This window comes from Tripterygium wilfordii, chromosome 21 (assembly GCF_013401445.1).
Source record: "Tripterygium wilfordii isolate XIE 37 chromosome 21, ASM1340144v1, whole genome shotgun sequence".
In the NCBI taxonomy this organism is placed as follows: Eukaryota; Viridiplantae; Streptophyta; class Magnoliopsida; order Celastrales; family Celastraceae; genus Tripterygium; species Tripterygium wilfordii.
The window spans coordinates 3,547,546-3,562,279 of NC_052252.1; the positions used below are offsets into that span (position 1 = coordinate 3,547,546).

Consider the following 14,734-nt stretch of genomic DNA (forward strand, 5'->3'; position numbering starts at 1 on the left):
AGAAGGCACAACAGATGTGAAAACAGTTCTTTTTGTTTTCTGAACCTAAAAACAAAAACATAATTGAAGCAGATTATGTGAATATTAATTAAGCAGATTACTAAGACTACGATTTTACAACATAATCGAAGTTGCAATTTCTGCGCATTTTACAGATGTTTCTCTTGGACGCTTCCAAAAGTTCATATCAATATATCATAGCATAATGTTTCAAATCCCTCACGGATGATTAACATTTCTCTCAAAGTTTATAAATATAGAACAATTTATTTATAAAAATTATTTATATACTTAAATTACACCAATAAAAATTAAAAACAAACCCTAATTATACAGAGATTCTGAAACTAGTAAACAAAAATGGTAGAAGGGAAGGACAAAAAAAAAAAGAGAACCATGAATACATGTTTTTTCTTACAATGATATGTACATTGAATCAGAAAGAATGCTTGAAGGATAAACACACCGCAAACAAAGATTTAATGGCATTTCCAAACCTCTTCTTTTAACTTGGGTTGAGATCCCGGGAAACATGGCCTTGCCATCTGCATCAAAAGAATTACCAATTTGTAAAACCAGTATGTTCCATGAGTGAAAGAAAGACTCGAAATTACGTCCTTTCTAATCAATTTTTTTTTTCTTCATATCAGGAAATTAAACAACTTTTATCTGAATTCAAAGGAGTGTCTTAAGAAGGAAAATAATGGCTTGACCAACCTTGAGAGTAAAAATCTTGCCAGTGGGCTTAAATTGGCATTTGAATTGTGTTCCTTGTTCTGTTGCTTCTTCTTGGTATCAGCTTCAGCATTTGCATTTTGAGTTTCTTCAAGCACTGTCTTGCCCTTACTGAAGATGCGAGCAGCCAGCTCCTGTAGATCTTTCAGTGAAGATTCCTTTGAACTGCAAAACTACTTTCCCTTTAGTATCATGAGCATCCACAATTTAATGTAATAGGAAAAGTAGGAACAAGATCAGAAAAATAAGGTAAATGTTAAAGAAAGTCCATTTTTTTATAGTAAGTTCCAAATTCCTTTTCTTCGTCTTTCTAATGGGATTGTTGAGTTTGTATGATAGAGAGAACTACTCAACCTTGCCAATTGCTGAAGCAACTTGCTGACAAGAACTTCGCAGGATCCAGGCTTCATGCGCTCCATATTTATAAGTGAATTTGTGACTGCCTTCACAGTAGATCCTTCTGAATCATCAACAACTGCCTACATTATACACAACCAGAAATTATTTTGAATAGCACAACCAGAAATTATAAAAGGTTAAACATTGCAAGCTCTAAGCACACCGAATCTGGAAACATGCACTTGACATTGTAACTGAAGAGGAAACCTGTGGCTCTCTACCTTTAATATTCTTTACATCTCTACCTAAAACCGAAGCCATTTTCCCTCCAACACTAAATATTGGATATTCATAATTCACGTTAAACCCCCAAAAAATTGGAAGATGCAACCCTGTCAGAAACAAAAGAACATTGTTTTTCTTCTACAATATAATTAACAAACATTACGGGAGCCATTGGCCAAAAAGAATAAAAGGTGGCAAAACTATACCAGGTACAAACACATACAACACACATATGGACTCTGCTTCCATCGGTTCTGCAACTCTGCATATTTCTTCTTTTTATTTCGAGTGAAACTTTGTTGCAAGTATATTTATGTAACTATCACTATTAATTCCTGAAAAAATGTATCAAGGAGGATTGCTATAGCATATGCAAGAAGCCACTTCAAGCAGTCAAAAATAGAAATAAATAAAATAGATAATGGACCCAACCGTATTTCTATTATTCAATGCATCCACATGACGATGAGCAGACAGATTTGTTAGGCTCACAATAAACCTATGAAACATAGTTTTCCATCCCCCACTTTTAGAATATAAATCTTGCACCATTTCCAAAAATAGCAAACAAATATTGAATAACATCACCTCCAAATTAAAAGAGATTTTAAATATTGCATACTATTGAGTGCACTTGACACAACAGTATTCCGCACAAAGAAGGAAATATAACCCCATTGAACATGACTGCAAATGGTAATTTAACCTCTGTTGCAACATTGTCAATTGCATCTACAATGTAATCAGGGTACTCACCTCTTTTAAGGAAGGGATAAGCAAAATTGATAATGTTGCAGATGATGGTACTTTTGCAGTTTCTTCATCTTCACTGCCTTGGCGTGGTGTAGAAAATACTCTTGGTGCATCAAAGTATTCACGAGAACTTCTGACATGGAAATTTCGACATTCAGAAATTGTAATCAAACCTTTTTTTCCCCACGGCAAAAATATAGTACCACATGCGATAATAGTTGTACCCGGAAGAATCAGAACTGTTTGTCATTTGCCCTCTTCTTCTATTTTCCTGCCCATCAGTGTTGATCTTGCCCAACACAAACCTTTCCCTAGCATTTCCTTTCCTTAGTCCTCCTTGCATTGCAGCCTTTGCCTAAGAAATATAACAACCAAAAGAAGCTTCTAAATGCTAAAGGTACATAATGGAGAAGCTGGAAACTACGTCAACTTCAATATCAACAAAGTACATGTAGGAGAAAAAAGAAATTCAAAATCTGTGTTGTGAAAAACTGAACATAACAGAAAATTAATGAATTAAGAGAACAACTTCAAAACTGATTTGAGTTCGAGTTGCACCATTAAGAAAAAAGGTAATGCTAATGCAGATTAATGCTAAACTAACAATTGATTTAAGAGATTCACAATACATTATACACAGTTTGATAGTTACCTACTAAAAGCATAAGCAAACAACAGAAATACAATTTAACAACAAAACGATGAGAAACCTCTGCAAGGTTTGCTGCGCTGTCTTCCAGTGAGGCACTTGAACTTCTTTCCTGAATTCCTAATCTGGATCTTGGTGTCTGAGGGGAATCAGAATCTTCATGTTGGCCACGAAAGACAACTGTTCCGCTGGTGGAAACTTCTTCGAGAGAAGCAAATGTGCTGCTAGACTACACAGTGCATTGATATTTAATCAAACAAATGACCAGTAGAGAGACTTATTTCCCATGGTGAGAGGTAACTCCCACCACATTAATGGAGAGTGCGTAATAATGGTTCTCATAACAACTGAAAGCAATCATACCTGTGTGCCTTGGTCTCGAAACAGAGCAGATGTCTGAGATGCTTTTGGAGTTCGTATGACTACAGTTCCTGATCCGCTCACGGATACTTCATCCTGAAAATTTTAAGACACCTATTAGTTGTTGAGAAAAATTAATGCTAATTGAATTTTCACCAAAATTGGCCAATTGAATTAACCAAAATTAGCCAGTATGCAGAATACAGCCCAGAATTAAATGATACTGTCCACTCTACAACCCAAATTATATTAGATGATTTCAGTTAATTCTGCATACAAACTGTAGAAACTCTATCCGGCAACTATCATGTTAAGATTAGTTACTTTGTCATTCAACCCAATAAGTTAACTTGTTGGGTTGGGGCATTTCACATCATTTATACATATCTAACAGATCACAATAATGAGAAGTTTTTGAGACTCCTAGTTGGTCCCATTCAACAAAACCTGAATATGACCCCAAACAAAATATGTGCATAGAAAAGGCTCAAGATCAAGAGCCACACTCACAAATCTGTGTGAGTTCAGAGAGATTCAACTTGGTAAGAAGTGTGTCAGACTCCCAAATCATAAGATTCATAACCTCTTAAGCTTCAAAAATGACAGCTTTATCAAATATTTTATTTGATTAATATCCCCAAGAGTCTACAAAAACATCAAACGAGGATATGCAACAGCAAACATGTTTGTTCTTGTCAAGTGTTGTGTCATCTGTGTGTGCATGCGTGTGCATCTGAGAGAGAGAGAGAGAGAGAGAGAGACATCATCTTGGTAGATGTCTTGATGTTCATCTTGATATGAATGTCTAGCATCATTTCCAAGAGGAGCTTCTGGCGATTCATTAAGTGCATTTCCAGATGCAAACAATCGGTTTCCACCATCCAAAATTCTTCTCTGCATAGCCTCATTATATGAACTTTCTGGTTTCTTTTCTCTAATCTGGGGAGGTTTTAAGGCACTTTTAACAGTTCCTGAGCTCTGTGATCCACCAATGCTGAAGTCCCATCCAGAATTTTTCAGGGTTTTCCCCTGACTGCTGCATATTAGAATAAGTCAGTCAGAAATGATGATTTAGAAAAACTAAGAAGCCCATGAAAAATTCATCCAACCTGGCCCGAACAGTTTCATCTGCTTTTACGTCTCTATTCACCTTCACAGTATCAGATCCCTCCCATAGAGCTTTAGAACCATTTTTAGGGGTTTCTCCATCTTCCTTTAATTGATATTTTGGCCGCTCCCTATCAGGAGTACAAAGTGAAGAAGTCAACATAGCGATAAAAAGATAAAAAGATGCTCCAAAGGTAGCATTTCCTTTCCAAGACAAAATTAAAATTGGTGCCAGTATGTTATGCATAAAGAAGCTACGGATGTAAATCCAACGCAGATAGTGAATTGCTGAGTACTAGAGGAATAAGCTAAGGCACTGCATTGCACCTTATTCTCTCCTGAAGCCTTGCGCTCTTCCTAGCAGTTCTAATAAATCGGTGCTTGAGAAGTTCCTTCGCACTTGGCCTCTGAAACCAAAGCAATAAAAGAAAACATGGCTAAATTTGCAAAATAAATGAATTTTTAAGCCAAAAAAAGGAGCACGAAAAAACAAAAGACTAAAAGTAGCTACAACTTACAAGGCTGATACAATCTAAAAGGTTACTTAAAAAGCTGGACATCCAGAACTAAAAGTTGTTCAGCCGATTTTCAATGAATGAATCAAGATGAGAAGCATTATCTACAAAGATCATGTTCTTGCTTCCACATCACAGCAGCCAACAAATGAATAAAATTCCAAGCAATTAGTTTACTGGAAAGGTTTCCACTGATAACCTAACTAACAACCATTATTTGCCAAATTGTAGCCCAAATCTTCCTTGTCTGGCACAGTGTAAGAGAATGTTTCAAGGCCAGCTAATACAATACAAGACTTAGATTTTCAAAGCACACAAATGAAATGAAGTCAATGTTAAATGACTGATAAAGATAAAATACCACACATTTTCTTGTCTCCATATCATAAAACTGACAGTGTCAGTATCAATAGCATATAGTCAAGGAAAACCCCATATTAAAAAAATTAAATCTTGAAATTCTTAATTACAATAAAATATCAAATGATTTTCCCCAATTTAAGTTCGTTTATATGTTAACGTTCTGCATCATGAACTAAATTTGAAACTGAAAAGCCTAATTGAATTTGGACGGGAAGCCTGAATCTCAATTATACAGAGATCAACTTGCCTTTTCCTCAACAATACCTTTTCCTACCAATTTTTTTCAAGATCCTAGGAAAGGTACGGCATCAATATTAAAAAATAAGCAAGCAAATAAACTGATTCGACAAACGAACATATAAGAAGAATCTACAACAAACTTTACTGGCACTGCTGTAGTACCTGAATGGACTTACCCTAGAACATACTAACCATAATGAACAACAAATTAAAGTTAGATTCCAGAAGGATATGCCAACCAAGAAAGAATTGGAACCAAAAAAGGCTGGAAACATTGTCCCCCACATGCAACCAGATGCCATACACGAAATTCCGAACTTAATGCAGGAGAGCAGGTTGTAACAAAACCCCCATCAACGCTTCATAAATCCATATAAAAACAGACAGAAGTAAGGTTTATTCTAAACGAGCTCAAAGTAAACCCTTTAGGACATTACAGAGATTATTTTCAAAATAAAAAATACATCACAAATGTGCTAATCAAGCCTATTACATATTTAAGTTGAAACTAAATCCCAATAGCAAATTGTTAATTCGATTGGAGATCACCTAATTATGAGTGTCTTTATTACAATAGCTTCACATGATAATCTTCACGTACCAAAGACATGCAAATAATATGTCTGTTGCATGAGATTACAATTATATTAATGATAATGGAAGATCAACAGTAACAATCAAGAGCTTAAACATGAATGCTAACATATGTCTTGGACAATGTAACTAAAAACTATTCAGGGATATGATTTTGGAATGCATGCTTTCATCAAATCCAAAATTTTTCAAGAGAGCTAACAATTTTTTTTGCAAGGGCTCCAACAGCAAATAAGCAGAAACAAAATACATCGCCAACCACAAGTTCCTAGGCCCTTTGGCCCCATAAAGTCTTTCAACACGTATAAAGAAAAAATTGATTGTAGATGCTTCAAAAAACCAGGGACAAAAACTAAAAGGATAACTATCCCCAAAAGATAAATGCATTCTGAAATATACAATACCATTTGCATCAATACAGAATCTACAGCTCAGGTTATTCAAAAGATATAGAACAAAAATACTGATATGGAATTTGGGGGTGCTAGTACCAACCTCGGCAGGAACTTTCTTTAAACACAACGAGACAAATTCTTTCATAGGACGAGAAAAATGCTCATCCAACTGCAAAACAAAAACAGAATGTAATCTACCAAGTAAAATATTTCAATCTAGCATGGAATGTTCTTATTAATTCAAGTCAATAGATATATAAAGGGAAAATAAAACCTTCACAAGGTGACATCAAGAAGATAATAAGAGCACCTGTGGTGGATTTTCTCGAGGTATGATAAATAGAACTCTCATTGGATGAAGATCTGCAAGCGGGGGTTCACCTTTTGCCATTTCAATAGCAGTTATCCCTAATGACCAGATATCTGCCTGCAGCAAGCAAAGGATCCAATGGCAATGCCATGGCTCATCAAGGACAAGAGAAAGGGGCTCAGGAGTAATAATGGGGAAGAAGAGGAAAGGGGCTTGCATCAGCACTGAGACGAGTAAAAATACTGGCACTTCAAAAAATTTCAAGAAATACCTTCTCATTGTAACCTTCTGAATTCTGAATTACTTCTGGTGCCATCCAAAATGGTGTTCCTACAAATGTCTGTTAGAGTTAACCATATTAGTACATTGCCAAAAGAAATGTCTGAATATCAATCTGCAAAATAGCAGCATAGGAAATAAAAATATGAAAATATAGTGAGAATGCTTTTCAGACATCTGATTAGTTTCATGCGACTTATAACTAGAAAGATCACTAAGCAGGTCATTGCATCCAGTAGTAGAAAATAACAATGTAAGTAGATAAAGACAATACCACATCACAAAATAGAAAGCCAGCCTAATTACCAATTTCTCAAACCCAGTCAATACCTGTCCAAGCTCCAATCTTCAGAGAAACCCAAACTTGCCAATTGGGTTGGACAATTCAGCATTTAAGGGTAATGAATAAACCTAAAACTATGATCAGTAGCATATGAGCACTGGTAGCTTTTAATATATTTACCTTGCAATAAGATGGACATATTAGTATATTAGCCACATATATCTACAACTATCCTCAGTCACCCAGCCCCCCATGACATGTTGACCAACATGCTGCTTTTTATAATTGTGATAAAACCATCTGCTAGTGAATGATCAAATTTAACATCCCATATCCCCTCCTTTTTCAAGGGCCCGAAGCCCAAGATAATTACTTAATTAGTATTGTTGATTAGAACCACTTTAAAACAATTAAGAAATTATCCAAAACCTCTCCATCTCAACAAGCTTGATTTGAAAAATGAAACAGAGGTGTCTATCGCTTCCCTTGCATAGCCTTATTATACTAAAAATTATCAGATCATGTTCAATATGGTCTAAAAATAAAGAACAAATAAATCTGCATGAACAAAAGCTTGTGCATGCCATGCATGTGGATGCACATATGCACTCATAATACACAGAAAGAGTGCACTGCAAAGCAGATAAACTAATTAAGTGGAAGAATATCTTTGATAAACCTCCTATGCTTACTGCATAAGAAATGAATAAGCACAAAAAACAAAATACAGTACCTTTCTCCTTGATATTGTTCTAGTCAACTGTGCAGAAACGCCAAAATCAGCAACCTATTGGAAAAAAGATAAATTGATATATCAGAAGCAAATGCATATGATATCACCCATATTGAGCACAATTCCTTTATGCAATCATTAACTATAGATATTTCGAGAAAATAATAGGCCTGTTTGAGGAAACACAGAAATACCTTAACATCACCATTCTCTGACAGCAAAATGTTTGCCGCTGCCAAAATTAAAGTATAAAGGTCAATGAACTAAAAGAGAATTAGAGCAAGAAAAGAGGACTGAGAGAAATGAACAAGTAAAAAAACAATAGAGCATTTATTAAGCACAGCATATCCTTTATAAGATTCTTTAGGCAAACTGCTAAGTATCTCTATGATGACGATTTTCAGATGAGTAAAGATAAGAAAAGGTTTAAAAATAAGAAAACCTTTGATATCCCTGTGAATTTTCCTTTCAGTATGCAGATATTCAATTGCATGCAGTAAGTCACGTAAAATGCAAGCAATGGACATTTCGTCCGGTGGTGGTCCAGATTGGAGCTGCAGAAATAAAATCTGAATTAGATTTATGGAAAATAGTTCTTAAATAATTCTATTGATCATAGACATGGTTAAACATTGATGACTACAATAAAATACTGAAGCAAGAATACACATGAATTTCAATTAGAAAGGTCAAAGCATACACATAAATAATTATCCTTGCACCTATCAAGTTCTTCTAGCGCTCACAAATTATGATAATCAACAAAAGTTTGTGTGTTGTAAAAAACATTCTATTCGTGGCCTATGACACACAATTTCACATTTTATACAGCATATGGAAGGAAAATTTACGTGTCACATGCGCCCCCCCCCCCCCCCCCCCACAACAAAAAAAAAACACTAAATTCCTCCTCAGAGACCTTACTCCAATCCGAAACTCAAGCAATGAAGCTAGAAACACTCCAACCAACAAATAAAGCTAAAAAAAAACATAACAATTTATAGAAACTCTTATTTGACTATAAAATTGTTTTGGTAGACAAGAAGATTAAAGTGCTCAGAAGTTAATCGAGATAACCTACAAGGTCAGCGACAGAACCACCAGCCATGTATTCCATAATTATCCAGAGCTTAGTCTGGTGAAGAAAGGAACCATAATACTCAGTGATATATGGCGAGCGGCATTGAGATAAAACAGAAATTTCCTGGCAAATAATGAAATGCATGAGAAACCTACGCACTTAAATATCACAGATATAATATAATCACATATGAGCAGTAATACCTTTTGAATGTCATCAATTTCATCTTCTCTGCAGAATGCAAATATTAAAGCACCTTTAGAAAAGTCTAAAAATCAAATCAAATGAATATTGAAGAAGATGAGTAAAGCTATGATATATGCTCAAAAGTCAAGATAGATCCACGTAAACCGAGGGAAAACCAATAAAAATAGGAAAATAGGTCGATTTTCTGCCATATAAACTAGGCTTCAAGTTGAGGACCATATATAACAGTCAAATCAGGCCATCCTACCAGCATATATGAGTTTACCGACATTTTTAAGAAGAAAGATATGATACTGTATGAAATGAGATATTAAATGCTCAATCATGCATGTGATTCTGAACTGACATAGTATTCCTTCCTATGAAAAACAATGATTATTCCATGTGATTCTACTTTACTCTTGCTGCCCTTAGAAAAGTTTAGCAAGGACATAAATTTAGAGAACTTCCGATGAAACAATATCAATGGCAGTTATTTTTAAAAAAACCAGCACTTAGTAAAATTTCTTTCCATTTGGGGCAAAAATTATATTAGCCCTGACATCTCTGCCCAAAATAACTGTCTTACATTTCTTGATCATCTTTTATCCAGCAGTTCATAGGCAACACATTATCTAAACCGAACAAAATATCAACTAGTATAAAGGTCTGTTCGGCTCATTGCTTCGTTTGTCCAACTGTAATTGCCACACCAATTTCACTGGTGTGAACTATTTTAAAAAAAACGAAAAGGAATTTCCGAAATTGGAAGATCAAGATTTAATCTACAAATTCGTTATTTTAGAACTGTTGCGTGATTCTGGCATGTAATGTTTGTCCAAAAAATGAGGCCTATATGCGTAGTCCTACAAATGCTTTATTTCAAGTAAAAAAAACCTAGCAACCTGTCAAATAAGCAGTCTATAGGAAGATCCAAATATATTTTGTTTGTTCAACTAGAATCAGAGAAATTCAAGTAAAAATCCCTATGTACCAAAATCATTTATTGAATAGAAACTTTGTGAGGATTTGAGATCTATAAGAGGGCGAGTCAAGTAATCAAAAGATCACAATCAAATGTTTTCTAAAGCCATATTTTTTCTATTTGAGGCTTTCCTATAAGAATCCTTTAACAAGACCTGAAAAATCATTGAAAGGAAGTCAAGGATACTTTTCTCAGCCTAACTTGAGAAAACCTTCAAAGCAGTCATGATGAAGAAATGATTAAGAACTGTGACAAGAAAAAAGGTCACTACGCTTTGCAAAGATAGAAAAACTGAATCAAAAGCTGCAACAAAATAACATCTTTTAAAGTTTGAGAGGTGCACACAAACAAAAACTTTTTTCTCATATAAAAGCTACAAATTTCAATCTCATGTCTTTTAGGTCAAAAGAAAGGTTAAATAATAATGCCATCTTCAAGCAGCTAAGAAAAAAAAAAGGGACATACCACTACACCCAAAACCAGAAGCATTCATATCTAGTAATTTTTAGACAACCCAAATATCTGAATGCAATCAAACAATCTATCTGTTAAACACTAGCAAGAAGCACTTGTAAGGCAAGAAATACTCATTTAAGACAAAGAAATTGCCACCAGAAAAAAGAAGGAAAAAAAAGATACGGTAGGGGAAGTAAGAGCAGCTCCAAGGAGGTGAAAGGAACATCAGAAGCAAGAATCTTTATGGACAGTAAGCATTTGAAAACTAGAATACAATTAAGATGAACACTTACGACTCTTCCAAATCAATAACTTTAATAGCAACTTCCTTGTTGAGCTCCTTATCAAACCTGGAAATCAAGAAGGATTGGCCACAACCATCTTAGTACATAAAAAATCTGAAGATTGCAATGATTTGTCCATGGTTATAAAATTAACTCCGGCACAGAGTTTCATCATAAATAAGAACAGCACGTAAACCAATCAGAAATCACAGTTAAAGAACCACAGATACCAAAAAAAATCAGCCGCATGTCTGCTGCTGATAAAGCTAAAGAATGGCATGCTTCAAACATGAACATGAAAGCCCATAATAGCTTATAGTGTTATACATTGCCCCACTACTTGTAGTGTTATTGCAACACTATATACTCATTCATTGACAATGAGAGCAAGTTCTATCTATGGTTTGAACCAATGAAGCTTAAGTTGTTACAGACAACCCTACCACAATATCAATAGCTTGACCTCCAAATGCCATTACGAGGTTCCATTCTATTTCTATATTTCCTATTAGTCTATTACCAATGTTCAATGAAATAGGTTCCTTCTGTCGTTTTCTCTTTTGAATGGAAGGCTCCTTCTTCTTTCTCTACGAAATAAATTCATGCTATCACAATCCTGGCATTAGAACATTTGTATCCAAGAGCAAAGCAGTTTATGAAATTATCTGATGGAGAAAAAAGATAAGAACTAAGAGAACAGTGCCAAATAAGAACTACAATATTTCCTTTCCTTTCTATGGCTACAAACCTCTGATTCAATTGGCAATGACATCATCAAATCCGCAATTTTTTAACCCAAAATAATCTCTGAAGTTACAAAATAACAACCACCTCTCAGACACTGAAATGACTGACTGAAATATTAAGTATGATTCAACTTTCAAGTGCATGGCATTGCCCTTTTTAAACAAGTAAATGTGAACTTCAATCCATAGGGAAAAAAAAAGAAGCACGGCACACGAAAAAAATAATTTAGTGATACTTACGCTTTATAGACGTCACCAAAGGATCCCCTTCCGATCAACTCAAATGAGCTAAATCTTGAACCTGCTGCCTCCACAAGACCCGTTATATCAGCCATTTGCAAGCAACAAGAGAAGTCCTCGCTCTATGGTCACTCAGGAGTCAGGACACATAACTTCCAAAAACCTCCACATTACCACATTCTTCAAAACCCACCTCCAAATCACAAAGGGCTCCAAATGGGTCTCAATGAATCCAAATAATATCCTCAAATAACAACTCTACAAATTAATTTAAAAAATACACTAATGATTAATCAATTCACGTAATCCAGCCACGTTTCACTGTTAAATATCCTCTTCAATAACTTAATTTCGTGCATATGGTGTAGTATATAGTAAAAGACGTAAAAATTCATACAAAATCGTCCATTATAATGTGTATCGGAGAAATAACCCAATCGTGCGATAATTACAAAGCTGTTGGGCGTTGACAGATCTACAAATAAATCGCCCAAAATTAAAGACGAAGATAACATACCTGTGAGTGGACTGCAACTGCTCCGATAATAAACAGGAAAAACCAAGAATATCCCACAAAGAATGTGGATTAGGGTTAGAATTCCCGTGTATGTCGAAAGCTGGGGAAGAAAAAAAAAATGGAGAGAGAGAGGGAAGATCTGTATATGTCGCCGGGAAGAAGGAAGAAGTGCGTTGGACTCTCACAAACAAAAATGACCTACCGAAAACGACAGACGGATCTCCGTTTTACACTCAAATATCTCTTTCGAAAAAAATTGAAATAGCCCACTTGAACAAAAGCAGCCCAACAGCCCATAGAGATTGAAACGCTAAGAAATGTGCCGTTTGCGTAATTGCTCCGTGCAGGAAAGAGTGCTGACAAAAATTCGATTACAGGTCGATTCTAGGTCAGACAAGAGCATGTTTGAATCCTAATCCGGATTTGATTTCGGACTTACTTAATTAACCAAACTTTGATTGATTTAAATTTGGACAAGTAAACCGGACAATAATCTAATCCGTGTTAGGGTCCGGACAAGATTTATGTATTTGGACCCTAACCCTATTTTAAACCTGACAAAATTTTTGTGTTTGAACCCATATTTTGGATATATAACTTACGTCCAAATTTGGTTTAATCCGAGTCGAACAAATTCAATCATTCAGACCAGACAGAGTTTTGTCACCCCCTATAAAAAAGTACTCAAATTTGCTAATATTGGTCTATTATTCAAGAGTATCAACTTTTGGCTCTAAAGATATTGAGTTTAACACTCGAGCCACTTGGTGAAATGATAAAGATGGTGTGTATCACTTTAATAACCAGGGTTCGTATCTCCTCTCGTTTCCAAATAAAGTGACTTAGGAAATGAGTTGAGCATCAGGAAACGTCGTATTCTTAAATCAAATGACTTTCTACTTCTCGTGTTCTCTAAAATGAACAAGAAAACTGTATTCGAGGTTTTTTTTCTATGGAAAACAAGCATTACAATTCGCGATCTTTACTGTCTTCGATGGGCAAGAAATTAGCAGAGATAATGAGAAGTCTTCAAGGGTCGGTGGCCGTGAGTGGCCATAGAAGAACAAACATTGATGGAATCACGAGTTGGGCTTCGACTAAATTAGTTTCAATTGGGTTGGGCTAACCATGATAAAGAGTCGGGCCCAATTCAAAAGCCTGAATTATTGGATTTCTTGACGAGGCCCACATGGTCTACACTAACTTTTCAAAATGATCATTCTGCTTATAAAAAAAAATGGGACAATTGGCAGTAAGAGCACTTTAGACAACTTAATTGTAAAAAGGTCATGGACATTTTTAAAATTGTAAAAAAGTGCAATTTAAGGGTAATTTGGTCATCTTACTTAAGATATTTTTTAGTTTATACCTACAATACCCTCCTCTTTCTTCTTCTTCTTCTTCTTCTTCTCCCTCCAACTATCCAACTCTAGTGTGTCATCTCTTTCTCTCATTCTTCTCTACTAAAAGTTATCTCCTTCTTTCTCTCCTTCTTCTTCTTCTTCTTCTTCTTCTTCTTCTTCTTCTTCTTCTTCTCGATCTGGTTCTTCGCTGTCTTCTTCTCCGTTTTTGGCCGAGTTTCTCCTCTCTTCATCTCCTTCTTCGTCGTTGCTCAATCCGGACTGCGTCGAGTTGCTCTGCTTTGTTTTTGACAGATCTGGACTATGCTTCGTTGTTCAATCTGGGTTGTGCTTTGTTTTTTTACAGATCTGGACTCTGGTTCGTTTTTTGCAGAGATGTATCACTATAGTATCACCAACACCAAAAAACCACTAAAATGATGAAACTAGTATGCATACTTCATCTTCCTAACTATTTTTGCTTTCTTGATTTTCTTTTCTTGGTTACCTCTCTTGTTCGTTTTGAAAAAACATTTACAAGTGCAGAGATGTATCACTATAGTATCACGAACACAAAAAATTCATTAAAATGATACAATTGAACCAATATGCATACTTCTTCTTCCTAATTACTTTTCCTTTCTTGGTTTTCTTTTCTTGGTTTGTACATCTCTTGCTCGTTTTGGAAAAACATTTACAGCTGCAGAGATGTATCACTATAGTATCACGAACATCAAAAATCCACTAAAATGACATAACTGAACCAGAAAGACATGTAATGCTATCAAATTTACGTTCTAACATTTATATCATCATTTTATGAGCCAAAAATATAAATTGAACACTAAATTTGATCTTCTATTTAAAAGTATCACTATTGTATCACAATTCGTGGAGAGAGAAAATCAAAATTGAGGTTATTTTGGTAAAAGATGATCCCCAGTGTACTTTTTTAAAAG

General features: G+C 35.2%; 1 protein-coding gene across 5 annotated transcripts; it reads right to left on the reverse strand.

Annotated features, from left to right (window-relative positions):
* Positions 1-226: 226 nt before the first annotated feature.
* Positions 227-12,628, reverse strand: LOC119989950 (serine/threonine-protein kinase 24). Of its 5 annotated transcripts, none has more exons than XM_038835728.1 (21): positions 12,436-12,628; positions 11,919-12,098; positions 10,942-10,998; positions 9,225-9,252; positions 9,022-9,144; positions 8,383-8,494; positions 8,135-8,172; positions 7,941-7,994; positions 6,917-6,985; positions 6,646-6,762; positions 6,436-6,504; positions 4,556-4,635; positions 4,231-4,359; positions 3,884-4,157; positions 3,125-3,217; positions 2,823-2,990; positions 2,337-2,467; positions 2,116-2,245; positions 1,090-1,214; positions 718-900; positions 227-545 (listed from the first exon to the last, which is right to left on the reverse strand). In XM_038835728.1, exons 2-21 carry the CDS (start codon positions 12,011-12,013, stop codon positions 506-508), a joined length of 2,115 nt encoding a protein of 704 aa, XP_038691656.1. In that variant the 5' UTR covers positions 12,014-12,098; positions 12,436-12,628; the 3' UTR covers positions 227-505. The 5 variants fall into 5 exon arrangements, with proteins under 5 accessions (XP_038691656.1, XP_038691655.1, XP_038691657.1 ...); XM_038835727.1 differs by having other exon boundaries at positions 11,919-12,111; XM_038835729.1 differs by having other exon boundaries at positions 3,884-4,154; positions 11,919-12,176.
* Positions 12,629-14,734: the final 2,106 nt, after the last annotated feature.